The 19,082-nt window shown below is 43.0% G+C and overlaps 1 protein-coding gene across 7 annotated transcripts; it reads left to right on the plus strand.

Annotated features, from left to right (window-relative positions):
- Positions 1-48: 48 nt before the first annotated feature.
- On the plus strand, positions 49-17,046 carry loxl5a (lysyl oxidase-like 5a). Of its 7 annotated transcripts, XR_009769014.1 has the most exons (10): positions 73-119; positions 2,611-2,716; positions 3,530-4,387; positions 5,701-5,809; positions 8,491-8,628; positions 9,378-9,534; positions 9,630-9,725; positions 9,792-9,907; positions 11,987-12,075; positions 12,926-13,016. XR_009769014.1 is itself a non-coding variant. In XM_061683238.1 (9 exons), exons 2-9 carry the CDS (start codon positions 2,635-2,637, stop codon positions 13,014-13,016), a joined length of 1,647 nt encoding a protein of 548 aa, XP_061539222.1. In that variant the 5' UTR covers positions 73-119; positions 2,611-2,634; the 3' UTR covers positions 13,017-17,046. The 7 variants fall into 7 exon arrangements, 6 of the variants coding, with proteins under 6 accessions (XP_061539226.1, XP_061539222.1, XP_061539224.1 ...); XM_061683238.1 differs by lacking the exon at positions 11,987-12,075 and having other exon boundaries at positions 12,926-17,046; XM_061683240.1 differs by lacking the exon at positions 12,926-13,016 and having other exon boundaries at positions 11,987-12,330.
- Positions 17,047-19,082: the final 2,036 nt, after the last annotated feature.

Consider the following 19,082-nt stretch of genomic DNA (forward strand, 5'->3'; position numbering starts at 1 on the left):
CTCGACCTTCTCCTGAACAGACGTGTGTGACCTCATTACGCCACAGTGAGAGGACCCTCAGACTGAAGCATGTCCATGAAGAGGTACAACGTGAAACTTTTGAGGACTATATTTTATGTGTACGTATTATATATGTGCATGAGGGATGGGTATTTTAGCTCATTATTGGATCTATAATTTCAGAAGATTAGGTTAGGTGGCTGAGGCTCGGGGATCGAATCGCCTGTGTGGGGTTTGCATGTTTCTCCAGGTATTCCGGATTCCTCCCACATCCTAAAAACATGCATGTTAGGTAAATTGAAAATTCAAAATTGTTAATACGTGCGAATGTGAGCATCATGGTAATACGTCGATATGTGCCCTGCCTCAATTTTGCCTGGCCCAAAATTATCTGTGATAGGCTCCTGCATACCTGCAAACCTAATCACAAGCACTATAGAAAATGAATGTAACAATCAATTCATGAGTCATACAGTAATACAAGTTTTTGGTGTTTTCTTTTATTGTACTTTTTAAAAATAAAAAAACAGATTACACTGTATTTCATGTAGTATATGATCCAAAACTGTAACTACAGTACCGTATATCCCGATAGTTATTTTAACAATTAACAGGGAATCTTACTCTATCATTTTCACAATTTTAAAAATGTATCCTTACCCTTTTAAAATGAACATTCAATTAACAAGTAATTGCTCTTTTCCTTTACCTAAGCCAAAGTTCAGACCCTGAACCTCAGAACTGTGACGTTGACGTGCGAACCACAATGACATAACCTTGTTAACGCAATACAATTCCACACAAGAAACAAAATCCATGAATCCATCCATTTTCCGTAGCGCTTGTCTTCATTAGGGTGGCTGGTGAGCTGGAGCCTATCCCAGCTGACTTTGGGCAAGAGGTGGGATACACTCTACCCGAGACTGGTCACCAGCCAGTCGCAGGGCACAAATAGACAAACACGCATTCACACTCATATTCACACCTGTGGAGACGATTAGAGCCTTCCGTGAACCGAACATGCTTGTTTTGGGGGCAGAGCACCCTCATAAAACCCGCACACAAACAGGGAGAACATGCAAACTCAACATGGGAAGGCCGGATGCGCAAACCACTCACCACCGTGTCGTCAGCAACATCATCAGTGGCTTCGAATTGGGATCTGATAAGATTCCCCTGATCATTTTATTGTACTGACAATAATTGCAGTTACTTTACTTGTTTTGTTTCAATAAATGTTGTGCGTAATATTTAAAGTATTCATTTTTAATATGGGACATTAGATGCACCATTACAGTCTAATAAGATCCATTACAGTCAATAGTTTGTCTTTACAAAGTTGTACTGTGGAATTGTACTGCCTCATAATAAGGTGTCGATTACTGTACTTTATTAGGCTACACGAGAAAGGCAAAATATCAAATAGACAGTACGGTAAGTACAGTGGATATAAAAGGGCTACACACCCCTGTTCAAATGTCAGATTTTTGTGACATGAAAATTGGAACCAAAATGAAACATTTCCAAACCTTTTACACCTTTGTGACCTATAACCTGTACAACTCAATTGAAAAAAATAAATATTTTGCAGAGCGGGAAAGAACAATAAGCGACTGCGGTAATGTGTTCAACCTTGGTTTCGTTGGCCCATTACAACAGCTCACAAAGACATGGGGAAAATGTGTTATGGTTCGACGAAAGCAAAGTTGAATTTTTGGCAACGCTTTTTGGAAACGGCGGCACGGTGGGCGACTGGTTAGAGTGTCTGCCTCACAGGTCTGAGAACCGGGGTTCAATCCCCGGCCCACGCCGGTGTGGAGTTTGCATGTTTGCAGAGGCTATTGTAAAACAACAACAAAAATCTTTATTGTTCTTAACTTCTATGAAGGTGGGTCACAACTTTGCAACAAAAGGAAAATGGGAGTCCCAGGGTGATGACAGTTGAGAACCACTGACCAAATGACTTGAGTTGATTTCATTTGCAGTGGGGCCTTTGCAAGTAGTATGACATTTTAATCTACACGGCAAATTTGACGGTATCACTTCTCCCCGTGTGGGACGTGCCAGGAGACATCATGTCTCCCAGGAGAATATGAGAGGGAAGTGTGAGTACGAGGCAATACAATGAGAGGCATCTCAACATAACGGAGGAATCCCGCCCACTGCCTGTCTGAACCGTGCGATTCAACCCGGCTAGCACACGTCCAAGTACTCACCTTGCTCACACTGGATGGATTTTATATTTACAAATTGTTTAGAGGTTCTAAGTCCTTGGCACCACGAGTTGCTATATTTAGACACGCTTTTGTGGTGCTGGTAGAGGAACAGACCGTGGAGGTTTTACAAATCAATCTCTCTTTGACAGTGCCAATCAAAAGTGAGCATCTTTGTAAAGACTAATTAATGATGCAACTCTTTTTTTGCATTGGATATCAGTGAGTGACTCCGTGCTGAGCTGTTTACTCTCACCATGTGGTTGAAAAACTGCATTATGGCTTGTGGAGGACACCCTTCAACTACAATAATGTGACAACTAAAGCAACTTTCAGGCATTTTTGCCCCCTATCTTTCAATGTCAGTAAAGGCCCAATTGTCGGACGTCTCTAACAGATTATCCTCACCAATGATCCTGTGATGTGGGGTTGTCAAGAGTGGTTTTCCCTCCCCGATCTACTCAGAACATGGCCCGGGGCGACGTGTGAAACCTTTCCAAACGGTATCTGATTCAATCTGAATTTGCCAGGTACAAAGAACCTGTAATGTCAACACTATTTAACCAAGTTTAATCCTGGCCTGATCCAAATTATGCATTTGGCAGCATTATAAATTTAACATGGAAAAGCCTCATAGAGTAATTGGAGATGTAAAGTTTAACCTCTGCCAAGGAGCTTGTGCTTTCATCTGCAAGGGTTGTGTGCAACTTCCTAGTTATTGTTTGGTTCTCATTTGTTGTCCTTTTTTTTTTTGGAATGTTTAAGATCATCAAACAAATTGTCATGATCTGAAGTTCCTCTTTTGGAGCTTGGGTGGGGCCTTGTACCTTGTCTCTCCATCTCCCCCTAATTGAAGACTCTAAATTGTCCGTAGGTGTGAATGTGAGTGCAAACGGTTGTTTGTTTATACGTGCCCTGCGATTGGCTGGCAAACAGTTCAGGGTGTACCCAGCCTCTCGCCCAAAGATAGCCGGGATAGGCTCCAGGAGGCCTGTGACCTTAGTGAGTATTAGCGGTATGGAAAATGAATGAATGATTATCTTATAACTAAAATAAGCTATTTTACAAACACATTTTTCATAATTTTTTTAAATCTTGTCTATGACTTGGCCGAGCTTTCCATCTTCAAAATCAAATGTGGTCATTCCTTGAGCACCAACGTTTGCCCACCCCTGTTCTAAATCAATGAGTCTCCTTAGCGTTGGTCTGCTCTTGTTGACTGTGTGCTGTCAAGTGACTCATAATGGTCTCAAGACAAACATTTGCCCGAAATGTGTCACGGAGCTGTGACGGAGTGGCTTGTGTGTTTATAACAGGAGCCTATTGCAGCCCACACACTTCCACTTTTGGGCACCACTCTACTGGGCCTCCTCGAAGCCAGAAGAAGAAGAAGAAGTCATCCTTGTTGGAGATGGAGAAGTTGGCCTTGCTGCTGCTGCTTTGCCTCCCGCATGTTGTGGTGCGCCTGAGCAGTGCACAGCGTCGTCATCCTGCGCGCGCACGGCCGGACCCGTGGAAGCGGCGGTTGGAGTGGGAGAACAACGGACGGGTGTACAGTTTACTGAGCACGGGGACCCAGTACAGAGCGCCCGCGCAATCCAGAGGCCGAACCCAGGTCCTGTTGACCACCATCGACCGAGCTCACCTCAAGCCTCCGCCGAGAGCATCCGGTCACGTGGACGCTGCCGAGGCGCGTCACAATTCGGTTCCAAGGGACCAACCGTGGACGCCCCGAAGCGCAGCGGTCTCCGCCGGTCAGGAGTTCTCCGGAGCGGGACAAAACACATCTGCGGACGACACCGGCGCCTCCACGCAACCCTCTGCGTCTTTTACGCACACACCCGAACCGGTGAAGCAGACGCCTTTAGCCACGGTTGCCAGTAATGATGGAGGGGACGCGACACAAGCTCCAAACACAGAGCGCAGAGCTGAACCGGAACCAACTGACCCACCGGCGACACTGTCTAGAAATGTGGTCGAGGTACATTACACTCAACAGAGAACCGATCCGATCCGTACCACCACGGACACGAGCCAGCCACGGCGGGATCCACACGGTATCCAGCACAGGAACTCGGTTTTCTATAACGTTTACCCTCCGGACCAAAGGAACAGGGTCCCCGCGCGACCGGTTCTACCAGGACCGGGCCACGGTACCAGCTTCTTCCATAACGGTACGACGCACAGCATGGCAAGCCGTTAGAGCATTTATTTTACTGGTGTGCTCTTTGTCCTCCTCACTAGTAAGACAATTTGCTCTCCACTAATTGATGATGCAAATCGGGCGCAATAGAACAACTAGGTGGAACTAGTGGAACGAATAGGGTGCACTAGAACGACTATCTAGTAGTGATGTTTGTATCCAGTACTGTCCTTCACTATGGCATTTCTGCACTTGTAGAATAACTATAGGGTGTGCACTAGTAGAACAACTAGGTTGTACTAGTAGAAAGAATTGTTCTATTCTTACTAGTGATGTTTTTTTTTTTCTACAACTGACTTCCACGACCTTGTGACATTTCTGCACACCAGTAGAACAACCGTGGTGCGCTAGTAGTCGACTAGTAGGACGACTGTCTTACTAGTGACATTTTTTTGTCCTCTACTGCCTTCCACTAGTGTATGACATTCCTGTGCACTAGTTGAATGCCAAGGGTGTACTAGTAGAATGACTCGGGCACAGTAGTTGAATGCCTATTTCTTAGTAACTTTTTTCCACTACTAGTCGATGACATTTCTGTACACTAGTAGAATGATGAGGGCGCACTAGTGAACAACTGTCTGACTAGTGACGTTTCATTTCCACAACAGCATTCCACTATTTTATGATACTGTATTTCTGCACACCATAGTAGAATGATTAGGGTGCACTAGTAGAACAACTGTCTTACGAGTAAAGTTTTTCCAATACTGCTTCCACTACTGTATGACATTTTTGTACACTAGTATAATGACTAGGGCACACCAGTAGAACAACTACGTTACTAATGATGCCAAGCTGTGCACTAGTTGACAACTGTGTCCTTAGTCATTTTGACTCGTTAAAAACTAGCGTTTCCCTAGTAGTACTTGTAGTGCGCAGATGTCAACTAGTGCACAGTTTTGCCAGGCAATCTCAGGGCACATATAGACCAACAAGCATTCACACTTACGTTCACACCTACAGTATGGACACTTTACAGTGACAGTATTAATAGAACCTACATGCATGTTTTTTGGGGAATATGGGAAGAAGCAGGAGTACCTGGAGAAATCCCACACATGCACATGGAGAACATACAGGAAGACCCCATCTGAGATTCAAATCCCTCACCTCTGAACGGTGAGGCAGACGTGCTAACCACGAGACCAGCGTGCCGCCACAATGATAATCATAAACATCATTCTCAATCAGCACGTACAATGTCCTACCTCCTTGGACATTGGCAGACTTGACTGATTATCGGTACTGATATTGGGTACACTGATACTGGCTTGTCATTCACAGGTCTCCCAGACTTGATTCCTGACCCGTATTACATCCAAGCTGCGTCATATATTCAGAGAGTGCAGATGTTTGCACTCCGCTGCGCCGCAGAGGAGAACTGCCTGTCCAGGTGCGTTTCTTTGCCGCCGCGTCGTGCATCACACCGGCTCTACCATATATAACACAGTAGATGCACACATTAGATGGCAGAGACAAAAGAAAACTTTGCAATTTAGCATCGCTCATCTGTCATACTGTTGGAGTTTAAATTACTTAAAATCTAAAGACCTGGTAAACTTTAAGGTGACTTCCTATTCTCGCAAGAAGGAACAACAATCATACAGCATAAGCAAGTACACAGTGGTTGTTCAAAGAATACTTCTCTGATCTTCTTTTTTATACAGTCTGCACCCTTATCCAATTGCCAGGTTTTTGTGATACAAAAAAAACTAATTAGACCAGGATAAATCAATTTAAAACTTTTTCCACCAGTAATGTGACCTATAATTTGTACAAGGCAACGGTCGAGAGTGGAAGTAAAAATAAACAAATGAGAAAATGTGGTTGCACAATTATGCACACCCTCTTTTAACTGGGGATGTGGCTGTTCAGAATTCACATTCAAACTTATGGTAAATGTGAGTCAGCACACACCTGCCACCATTTAAAGTACCTCTGATTAAACCCAAATACATTTTAGACGTTCTAATAAGCTTTTCCTGACTTCAATTATTGTTATTATTATTATTTACATTTCTAGCATAAGCCTGAAGGGTTTGTGTTAACACTGACAGGTTTTTGGAACTGCTCATAATTCCTTCCATACTGTCTAAGACTTCAGTTCCAACTAAAGAAAAGCATGAAGCTGCCACCACCATGCTTCATTGTCGGTATGTCGTTCTTTTGACGATGAGCAGTGATGTGTTTACGCCAAACATGCCTTTTTGGAATTATGGCCAAAAAGTTCAAACTTGGTTTCATCAGACCATAACAAATCTCCCATGCCTATGTGTAAAACATGTTTATGGTCTGATGAAACCATGGAGGAACTTTTTGCCCACAATAAAATCCCATACCAGCTGCACCTTAGTCCGCTATGTGAAGCTCTACACTAACAGTGGCTAGCCAAACTAATCCCGCTGCTGGTATTTGACACTTTAGACCAGGGGTGTCGAACTCATTTGAGTTTGCGCGCCGCATCCAACTCAATTTGATCTCAAGCGGGCCGGGCCAGTGTATCTGTGGCCTCATAAGCTATAAATAATGACAATTCAACTTTTTTTTTTTTTTTTTGGGGTGCACATAATTACAACTGCATTTGGGAAAATATGCCCATTTATTGATTATTCTCTTCTTGCCATTTTTGTTTCAAATCAAATGAGCAATCTCAAAATGTCATAACAAAATCTGTGCAATTTCAACAATATTATGAATCAGTTTTCATTTACACTTGCAACTTAGAGATGACAGCGGATAGATAAACGTTATGTACCTTTTATAAAACAACCTATTTCAATTTTTTGGGAAATTGACATAAATTTCCACATCCATCTGGAAATGTTGAAAGGCTCAACTGACTCATCACACCATACAAACAAAAGTGGGAACGTTTTAGAATGAAAGTGCAGTTATCCTCCTGCCTTGTAAATGTATAGAGGCAGATTGACAGTGTCACTAAAACATGAAGACAAAATAAATGCATTTGCTATGTCTATTAAGGACATACATATGCGCAGTAAGTGCAAAATAAAAACTTAAATTAGCTGCTTATTTAATAGTCACCCTGTAGCTTGCCATAAAACGCTGAAAACACAAACAATGAATCTGCAGTACATGAGGTTAGCCTGAGTCTGCACAAACAATTAGCAAACCCCTCTCCAACTATTAGCATGCATCAAATTCTCTTGTAGCTTACATCTCACGAAAGAAGTGACTTCCAGCTTTTCCTTGTCAGGGGGTCGTCACCACAGCGAGTCACTCGCTTGATTTGTTTGTCTGACGTTAACCTAACCATGTTTATGTGGGCTTTAATAAACCCATGTCTCAATTAACTTCACAAACTCATTTTTAACTGCACGTGCACATTTGCACATGAAATTACTGAACAAACAATATATGATATGATACATACTGTATATTGGCGTTGCTTCACACATAGTCTCAATGTCTGGCTGCATATTGAGTGGAGGTGTGCGCCGCTGCGCCGATCTTTTTCCTCTCTCTCAGCTTCGTGCATGTCACGTCACGCGACTAAGAGCACTTCCGGTTCCATTGTACTTGTGTCAAAATAGAAGCAAACACATACATATAAATGAACTAAAACTTGAATGATGAGTAGAACACTGCCCGCGGGCCGGATTAGACCCCCTGACGGGCCGGTTCTGGCCCGCGGGCCGTACATTTCATACGGCTGCTTCAGACAGATTAGATCATTTCATCCAGTGTGATGTTGCTGATTCAAATAAAAAGAGAGGAAACGTGTTCCCCTTGAGTTGCACTGCATTACGATGCGTGCTGGCCTGTTGCCCACTCGGAAGCCGAGTAGCACACCAGCTGTCAGACTCCGAAGATCGATTTGCCAAGTAAAACAAAGGATTCCTGCGATGAATGCAGTTGGTAAAACTGGAAAAGCAAGTAATATTAAGACCCACGCTTGCACTGCATTTTATGTTTGCTATTAAACCATTAAAACCTAGAGAATAAAACTTTCCATTCAGTCACAAGCCACATTCTTAGCCACCTGTCCACAATTTCCCCCCAAAACAGCTGCCAATATGTCCATAACACAATATTACATTTTATGACGTGCAGGTCTGCATACCATCCGAGTGTGGGTGAGCTGGATTACAGGGTTCTTCTCAGGTTTCCCCAGCGTGTGAAGAACCAAGGAACAGTGGACTTCCTCCCAAAGAAGTCCAGACACGAGTGGGAATGGCACAGCTGTCATCGGTTAGTTCACAGCTCTGCTTTGTTCATTCCTTTTATGTATTCTAGCGGTCGGCTCCATATTAATTCGTTTTTGTTTGTTCATATGTACTGGTTGTGTTCTTTATTGTTTTTTCCCCCCTATCTATTGTTTGTTCTCTTCTTTTTTGCGAATTGTGTCTTTTGTTTATTTTCCCTATCATTTGTCAATTCGGTCGTCTGGATGTACGCATCTGTCCGTTTTCTTTTAAGCTTTTGTTGTTCTTTCTTTAGTTGTTGTTGGTTTTATGTATTGTGGAGTGTATCTACTCCAGCTTCTTCCCACGTTTAAAAAACATGCATGTTAGGTCCATTGAAGACACTGAAGAATCTAAATTGATGTGAATTTCAATGGTTGTTTATCGATATGTGACCCATGATTGTCTCGCGACCAGTCCAGGCTGAACCTCTCCTCTTGCCTAAAGTCAGCTGGGATAGGCTCCATTTCACCCTTATGACACCAAGTGCTAAAATGGATGCATGGTTAATTCAATCTACAGTATGTGTCATATTTGTTTGTGTATGTTTGTAACTTCATTTGTCAATTCAATCTTTTTTTCATTTGTTGTTTTTTTTTTGTTGCTTCCTATCCTTTGTTCATTTGTTGACATCTTTGTTGCTCAATTAGTTCATCGTTCATTCAGTATCTGCAGTATCCCTACCGATTATTCTGTCTTCCTGGCGACTGCTCAGTGGTTTAATCTACAGGATCTCTTGTCTGTCATTGTATGAAGGCACTACCACAGCATGGAGGCCTTCAGTAACTACGACCTGCTGGATCCCTCCAATGGACGCAAAGTGGCCGAGGGCCACAAAGCTAGTTTCTGTCTGGAGGACACGTCATGTGAACGTGGCGTGCGGAGGCGCTTTGCCTGCACCGCTCACACGCAGGTCTGCTCACAGATGATTTAGAAGCACACACACTTGTCATAGAGGATCATGTACATAAACACGCTGGGTTTTTGTTTTTGTTTTTTACCCATCAGGGGCTCAGTCCAGGTTGCTTTGACACCTACCACGCCAACATCGACTGCCAATGGATCGACATCACCGACGTGCCGCCAGGAAACTACACACTCCAGGTAAGGCAAATGCAACAAGATGCATAAAATTCAGTATGCACATTGTACGTAATGTATTTTCCTCAGGTGACTGTGAACCCCTATAAACTCGTCGAGGAGTCGGATTTCTCGAACAACGTGGCAAAGTGTGACATCCGGTACACAGGAATCTACGTGCAAGCAGCAAACTGCAGGATCACAAAGTAAGGGGCTGCTGAAACTGTGTCCTCTTGAGTTCACATGACCACAGCGGTGTGGAGCTGAAAACATCATTGAAAACAGTTCCATCCAGCTTTTGCATTATAGAGTGGTGCCTTGAGATATGAGTAATGTGATTAGAGTTTTTCAGGACACAAGCAGTCATTTGGCTGTTTTTTTTTTTTTTTTTTTTTACTTTGACCTGTGAGTGCAAATATGAGATACGAATCCCGTGTGATGGCAGTGAACTCAACTCGCCTCACTTCACAATAAGCAGCACTTCGGAAAATAGTGAACAATACTTCGATAAAAGAAGCTTCAAGCTGTTTAATGACACTCCCATTTGAAGTTTACTGTCAAACTCAACATAGAACAATTTCACGTGCAGCACATGGGCAAACACATAGCTTAGCCTTTGGCTTAATACTATTGCCAACACATAATAGAAAACGCATTTATATAACATTTTAAGTAACTGATATTTCAACACAAACAGTGCGGCAACACATTTACACATTCAATTTAACAGTACTCACAGTCATATTCTTTATCCGCTGCGAGAAGCTGAGACATCTATAGTGCACAAATGTCTATGTACATTGTCTATCTTATACTGCCCTCAGGTGGCCAAAGCAGGTAGCAGCACCATGGCCATTCCATTGATGGATGCAAAGTGAGACAAAAACTGTTTATCCATCCAAATAAACCATTTTTGTCTCACTTTCCTTTCCCTGTACCGCTTATCGTCAGTTGTGCTGCAATCTACCCAATCTGACTTTGGGTGAGAGGCGGCGTACACCATGAACTAAGCGCCAGCCAATCGTAGAGCACATATCGACAAACAACCATTCGCACTCAAATTCACACTTACGAACAATTTGGAGTCGACAATTAACCTAGCATATACGTTTTTGGAATGTGGGAGGAAACAGGAGTACCCGCAGAAATCCCACGCAGGCACGGGGTGAACATGCAAACTACACAGGAAGCTCGGAGCCTATATTTGAACCCACGACCTCAGAACTGTGAGGCAGACATGCTAACCACTCTTTCACCGTCCTGCCAGAAACTGTCAAATTAATTAAAATTCTATTTAATTGTGTCATTACTGTATTATTTTTTTTAAAAGTACAATCCCAATTCCAATGAAGTTGGGATGTTGTGTTAAACATAAATAAAAAACAGAATACAATGATTTGCAAATCATGTTCAAACTATATTTAATTAAATACGCTACAAAGACGAGATATTTAATGTTCAAACTGATACATTTTATTGTTTTTAGCAAATAATCATTAACTTGGAATTTTATGGCTGCAACACGCTCCAAAAAAGCTGGGACAGGTGGCAAAAAAGTTGAGGAATGCTCATCAAACACCTGTTTGGAACATCCCACAGCTGAACAGGCTAATTGGGAACAGGTGGGTGCCATGATTGGGTATAAAAGGAGCTTCCCTGAATTGCTCAGTCATTCCCAAGCAAAGATGGGGCGAGGTTCACCTCTTTGTGAACAAGTGCGGGAGAAAATAGTCAAACAGTTTAAGGACAATGTTCCTCAACGTAAAATTGCAAGGAATTTTGAGATTTCATCATCTACGGTCCATAATATCATCAAAAGGTTCAGAAAATCTGGAGAAATCACTGGATGTAAGCGTCAAGGCCAAAAACCAACATTGAATGCCCGTGAGCTTCGAGCACACATCAATGTGTGAAGGATATCAGCACATGGGCTCAGGAACACTTCAGAAAACCAATGTCATTAAATACAGTTCGGCGCTACATCCGTAACTGCAACTTAAAACTCTACTATGCAAAGCAAAAGCCATTTATCAGCAACACCCAGAAACGCCGCCGGCTTCTCTGGGCCCGAGCTCATCAAAGATGGATTGATGCAAAGTGGAGAAGTGTTCTGTGGTCCGACGAGTCCACTTTTCAAATTGTTTTTGGAAATTGTGGACGTCGTGTCCTCTGGGCCAAAGAGGAAAAGTTACAAACCACCATTTTTTCCCTGTGTGTTTAAATTTGAACACACACGGTCATATTCACCTCAGCTCCGAATTGAAGTGCGGTTTTCTATTTGACAGGAGCTGACCTGAGTGACAGCACTTTGCTGTAGACGTGTTCTGCTGCTGAAATAGTTCTTCATGTACTACAATGTTGCTAAAACAACCAAGTGAGAATTTTAAAGAATTACTTTCTGTCTTTTTTTTAATGAGAATGTTCAGTTGCTAAACAATGCATGAGTGTTGTCTATTTTATAACAACAGAAATATGTCTGTAACTGAATAGGTGCTTTTTGTTGTTGTTGATAAAATAGAATGGAAAAGCAAAGGTGGGGAAAATAAGTGTTGTTTAGCATTGAGGCCTTCTGTCATATAAAAAAATAGTTTCTTGCATGTATTGTTTATAGTGTTTCCCCTTTTTTTTAACCCTCACAATTGTGTATTTATAAAAGTGCATTTTAATGTATGAACTTTTATTATCTAAGAGTGCCATTCCGCTATTCTCTTTCTTTTAAAAAGTCCCGGCATTACGGGTATACTGAAACTTAAAATTGCTCATCATACCTGTCACAACCGTGTGCTTATTGTCACGCGTTGCACCCAGCAATAAATGGGAAATGTTTCAACAAGATGAATGGTGAGGTGTTTAGTACTATACTCAAGTAAATTCAAGCAAAGGATACATACAGTAACTGATAGAATAGATGGCTAAAGACCTCACTAGGGTCGCAGGCGTGCTGCTAACTTCGGGCGAGAGGCGGGGTACCCCCTGAACTGGTCACCAGCCAATCGCATGTAAAGGGGAAAAAAACTAGCACACTACAAAATTATGTTTCACTGGATGGAGCATAATAGTTCCTGAAACTGTTACTGTTACTCCTGGCTGCATCCTTTACTTCCTAAAAAGAAGACGAAATGTTGATGTGGCACTTTCCTAAAAAGAAAGACTTCAACTGTGAATGTTTTATTTAACATGTTAATAGTGACAAATGTTCTTTTCCTTTCGGCTCGTTCCGTTAGGGGTCGCCACAGCGTGTCATCCTTTTCCATGGAAGCCTCTTTCCTGCATCCTCCTCTCGAACACCAACTGCCCTCATGTCTTCCCTCATGACATCCATCAACCTTCTCTTTGGTCTTCCTCTAGCTCTCGCCTGGCAGCTCCATCCTCGTCACCTTTCTACCAATATACTCATTATCTCTCCTCTGGACGTGTCCAAGCCATCGAAATCTGCTCTCTCTAACTTTGTCTCCAAAACATTTCCAATTTTATCCAACCTGGTCACTCCGAGAGCGAACCTCAATATCTTCATCTCCGCCACCTCCAGCTCTGCTTCCTGTTGTCTCTTCAGCGCCACTGTCTCTAATCCGTACATCATGGCTGACCTCACCACTGTTTTATAAACTTTGCCCTTCATCCTAGCAGAGACTCTTCTGTCACATAACACACCTGACACCTTCCTCCACCCGTTCCAACCTGCTTGGACCCGTTTCTTCACTTCCTGCCCACACTCACCATTGCTCTGGACGGTTGCTTGCTATCTCTTCTCCCTGTAGCCTCACTCTTCCCCCACCAGCCCTCTCATTCATGCACATATATTCTCTTACTTTGGCTCATCTTTATTACTCTCCTTTCCAGTGCATGCCTCCATCTTTCTAACTCTTCCTCTACCTGCTCCCTGCTTTCACTGCAGATCACGATGTCATCTGTGAATATTATGGTCCATGGGGACTCCTTAACCTCATCTGTCAGCCTATCCATCACCACTGCAAACAGGAAGGGGCTCAGGGCTGATCCCTGATGCAGTCCCACCTCCACCTTAAACACCTCTGTCACACCTACAGCACACCTCACCACTGTTCTGCTGCCCTCGTACATCCATCCATCCATCCATTTTCTGAGCCGCTTCTCCTCACTAGGGTCGCGGGCGTGCTGAAGCCTATCCCAGCTAGCATCGGGCAGGAGGCGGGGCACACCCTGAACTGGTTGCCAGCCAATCCCAGGGCACATCGAAACAAACAACCTTTCGCACTCACAGTCATACCTACGGGCAATTTAGAGTCTCCAATTAATGCATGTTTTTTGGGATGTGGGAGGAAACCGAAGTGCCCGGAGAAAACCGCACGCAGGCACGGGGAGAACATGCAAAATCCACACAGGCGGGGCCGGGGATTGAACCCAGGTCCTCAGAACTGTGAAGCTTACGCTCTAACCAGTCGGTCACCGTGCCGCCGCCCTCGTACATGTCCTGTATTATTCTAACATACTACTCTGCCACTCCAGACCTCCGCATGCAGTACCACAGTTCCTCTCCGGGTACTGTATCATAGGCTTTCTCTTGATCCACAAAGAAAAAATGTAGCTCCGTCTGACCTTCTCTGTACTTCTCCATCAACACCCTCTGTGGTACTGTGGTACTCTTTCTAGGGATGAAACCATACTGTTCCTAACAAATATTCACTTCTATCCTGAGTCGAGCCTCTACTACTCTTTCTCATAACTTCATTGTGTGGCTCTTGAACTTTATTCCTCTGTAATTCCCACAGCTCTGCACATCACCCTTGTTCTTAAAAAAGGACAACAGCACACTTTCCTCCATTCCTCTGGCATCTTCTCACCCGTTAGAATTCTGTTGAACAAGCTGGTCAAAAACTCCACAGCCACCTCTCCTAGATGCTTCCGTACCTCCACAGGAATGTCATCAGGACCAACTGGCTTTCCATTTGTATCCTCTTTAATGCCTTTCTAACCTCCTCCTTACAAATCATTGTCACTTCCTGTTCCACCACACTTGCCTCATCTACTCTTCCTTCTCTCTCATTTTCATCAACTCCTCAAAGTATTCTTTCCAGTTATCCAGCACACTACTGGCACCAGTCAACACATTTATATGTATGTTCTTAATCACTCTAACCTGCTGCACGTCCTTTCCATTTGTATCCCTCTGTCTGGTCAACCTTTATAGATCTTTTTCTCCTTCTTTAGTGTCCAACCTGGCATACATGTCATCATATGTCTCTTGTTTGGCCTTTGCCACCTCTACCTTCACCCTACGTCACATCTCCATGGCTTCCTTTCCCTTCTCCTCAGTCCCACTTCTTCTTAGCTAACCTCTTTCCTTGTATGATGATTTCCTGTACTTTGAGGTTCCACCACCAAGTCAAGTCTCCTTCTCTCCTTTTCTGCCAGAAGATACACCAAGTACTCTCCTGCCTGCCTCTCTGATCACCTTAGTTGTAGTGGTCCAGTCTTCTGGAAGCTCCTCCTGTCCACCGAGAGCCTGTCTCACCTCTTCCCGAAAAGCCGCACAACACTCTTCCTTTCTCAGCTTCCACCACATGGTTCTCTGCTCTGCCTTTGTCTTCTTAATCTTCCTCCCCCCCACCAGAGTCATTTTACACACCACCATCCTATGCTGTCTAGCCACACTCTCCCCTACCACTACCTTACAGTCAGTGCAGTCAGATTTCATCGTCTGCACAAGATGTAATCCACCTATGTGCTTCTACCTCCGCTCTTGTAGGTCACCCTATGTTCCTGCCTCTTCTGAAAAAAAAAAGTGTTCACTAAAGCCATTTCCATCCTTTTTGCAAAGTCTACCACCATCTGTCCCTCCAAGTTCCTTTCCTGGATGCCGAACTTACCCATCACTTCTTCATCACCCCTGTTTCCTTCACCAACATGTCCATTACACGTGCTGGACCCTATTCCAGCTATCTTCGGGGGAGAGGCGGGGTACACCTTCAACTGGTCACCAGCCAATCGCAGGGCACATATAAACAAGCAACCATTCACACTCACATTCACACCTACAGACAATTTAGAGACTTCAATAAACCTACCATGCATGTTTTTGGAATGTGTGAGGAAACCGGAGTACCCGGAGAAAACCCACGCAGGCACGGGGAGAACATTAAAACTCCTCACAAGCGAGGCCAGGATTTGGACCTGGGTCTTCAGAACTGTGAGGCAGATGTGCTAACCAGTCGTCCACCCTTCCACCTTACCAGATTATTGTTGTGATTTTATTTTTCCATTTGTGACCCGCTTATCCTCACAAGGGTCGCGGAAGTGCTGGAGCCTATCCCAGCTATCTTCGGGCAGGAGGCGGGGTACACCCTGAACTGGTTGCCAGCCAATCGCAGCATTTTATTTTTATTTTTACAAAAGTGAAGTACAATGTGTGAATACTTTTGCCACCTCTGTAAATGGTGTATAAAGGGCAAAATAATAAAACTTATTTCATTGTCCAAATATATCTGGACCTAACAAGAGACTGACTCCACTCCCTTTCCCCTCTGGAAGGGAGCTACAGGGTGAACCTGAATGGCTGGGACACAGCCCTCCCCTCCTCCTTTTCCCCTCACTGTTGACGCTGTTTGCTTAGGACAGGTCGTCGTGTTCGGCTTGTAGGGCACGCGGGTCGGACAGAGCTGTCTGTCAGCATTCCGTCTCCACCCCAAATGGCAAGGAGGAGAGACATTTCACAGATCCGCAGCCCAAGGAGGAGAGCAACACTGCGAAATACAGTATGTACGTCGTCAGCATGCTGTTCTTATCTTGACGTGTGTGAGGCTCACAGTGACCAAATGTCAGAGCAACAGTGACACAACAGTGACACAAGATGAACCTCGGAAGTCCTCACTCTACCTGAGGGGTAATTTTGTTTGCAAAAGCAGTCTTTGCAAAATGCATCAATACTTAATTGCTATCATGCTGCACACAATACGATGAACATGGTTCATCGTATTGCTAAATTAATGCTGAGATGCATCAAAAGCTGTCAATCATCACAAGTCAAGACAGACTCAACAACAAATTAATAAAACTGATGTACTGATATAGTCTGTTTGTAGGGGTAGATTGATATTGACTTGCGCATGCTGTAACCTGTGGGGCCACCAAATTTCCCATCAGAAAAAACAAATACATTGGAATTAAATCACATAAAATACAAATGGTTAAGTTATCTTTAATTTTAGATAATCTTTTATATTATTCACTATTTCTTGTTATATAACAACTCACCACTGTGTGAGATAAAAAATACTTCAGGGTAATGTACAATAATGTTATACATATTACAAACAGCATGTATCAATTATGCACATAAACATTATTACCCATTTTTATACCTTTGATTTTGTACACTTTGCTCATATGTGACTTTTGATGTGTAATAAATATTCTACTATGCAAACATATTATGCTTATATCAACATTTTGTCAGACTGTCTATATATATATATATATATATATATATATATATCGGTCAGTCCGTCCATCCATCTGTCTGTCTGTCTGTTCCCCAGCCCTAATTTTTTAGCCTGCCCGAAAACTTTGGACATCTGAGATAGTGAAAAACGGTTTAACGCTATAGCATTAGAATTAAGTACTAAATTGTTCTCAGTCGTTGCACATTTTCCGCCCTTACCTTGTTTAATGTATTTAGGGGGGGGGGGGCATGAAAATGACTTCACAGGCACTTTAAAGAAATGCTATCCATATATAAACCCAGTAGGGCTCTGAAATCTACAGACTCAGGTCAAATAGTAGAGCACAGAGTCCAAAGCAAACATGGTGAAGCAGCATTTGGCTGTTATGCTGCAGACAAATGGAATAAACTGCCAACAGAAGGGATGTCAGCCCCAAGTGTGAATGTTTTAACTCCAGGTTAAACACCATTTTTTCTCATGCTTATAATTGAACTGTTTTAAAGCATTTGAAAGTCCTTTTTTTAGAATGTTTTTCTCGCACTCTTTCAGTAATTTTAGTAAGCCTTCTTTTATTTCTGTACTGTTTTTAAATCTCTTCTGCCCTTTGTTTTTAAATGCTTTTAATCACATAAAGCACATTGAGTTGCCTCGTGTATGAAATGCACTATATAAATACAGTGTATAGCTACCTTGCCTTGCCTATGTGATCATTAAATCATGGTAACATTAAAATATTATCTTCCTGTGCTTATGTGGGTTTTCTCCAGGTACTCTGACTTCCTCTCACATTTTAAACATTGACGACTCTAAATGTTCCATACTATAGGCGTGCATGTGCGTGGAAATGGTTGTTTGTCTATATGTGCCCTCCGATTGACTGACAACCAGTCCAGGAAGGCGACTCTTGTGAGGATAAGCAATTTAGAAGATGGCTGGATGGATGGCAAAGTAGAGACTGTCAATTGAAAGTTTCCTTCCTCTGGTGCTGTTTACGACTATTTCAGTAGCTGTATGTATTTATGCTGACACATAACCACAGACATGCTGACATTTCCTCACATCCCGAGTGTGTGCTCAAAGTCTGGGAAACGAGTGTCATTAGTGAAGGCTCTGTTGCTCTGTCTGAAAGCGCTAGGTGTATTTGCCTATCCCAAATGGTTTGTTTGCAGTCGAGAAAGGAAGTTAGTTTTGGTGTGTGTGCTGCAAATGAACAAATACATTTCTCAGCCTCGACATCCTGCAAGAGGAAGCCATTCGCATAGACCACTCATTGAGTGGCCTGACATATTGTTCCCTACTTAAAATAAAAAAAACATGTGCCCACTGACCTTGGTGTTTTTCCCCAAGAGCTGCTGAGTTAAAAAAAAAATCACGGCACAAAAATGTATTTAAAGACCCTATAATGTAAATTCAGAGCTTTGTTTCTCAAGACATGGCATACATGTTTGAAGATAATTGCTGAAAACCCTGAAATGGTTGCCAGCCAATCGCAGGGCACATACAAACAAACAACCATTCGCACTCACATTTCCACCTACGGGCAATTTAGAGACTTCAGTCAACCTACCATGCATGTTTTTTGGGATGTGGGAGGAAACCGGAGTGCCCGGAGAAAACCCACACAGGTACGGGGAGAACATGCAAGCGCCACACAAAAAGGCCGGATTTGAACCCTTCACCTCAGAACTGTGAGGCGGATGTGATAATCAGCCATTCACCGCGCTGCCGATATAAGTATATAATATGCATCCATCCATCCATCCATCCATCCATTTTCAGTACCGCTTCACCTCACTAGTATATTAATTCAACATATAAATATAATATATATTAAAATATATTATTACTGTTGTTAAAATGACTTGAAAGGACTCGAAACTCAAAGTGTATGATTTGCGGCTGGACTCGGGACTTGAGGGTAAACACTTGAGACTTGTGATTTGCAAAGCAATGACTTGTTCCC

The sequence above is a fragment of the Phycodurus eques genome, chromosome 8 (genome assembly GCF_024500275.1).
Source record: "Phycodurus eques isolate BA_2022a chromosome 8, UOR_Pequ_1.1, whole genome shotgun sequence".
NCBI classification, from domain to species: domain Eukaryota; kingdom Metazoa; phylum Chordata; class Actinopteri; order Syngnathiformes; family Syngnathidae; genus Phycodurus; species Phycodurus eques.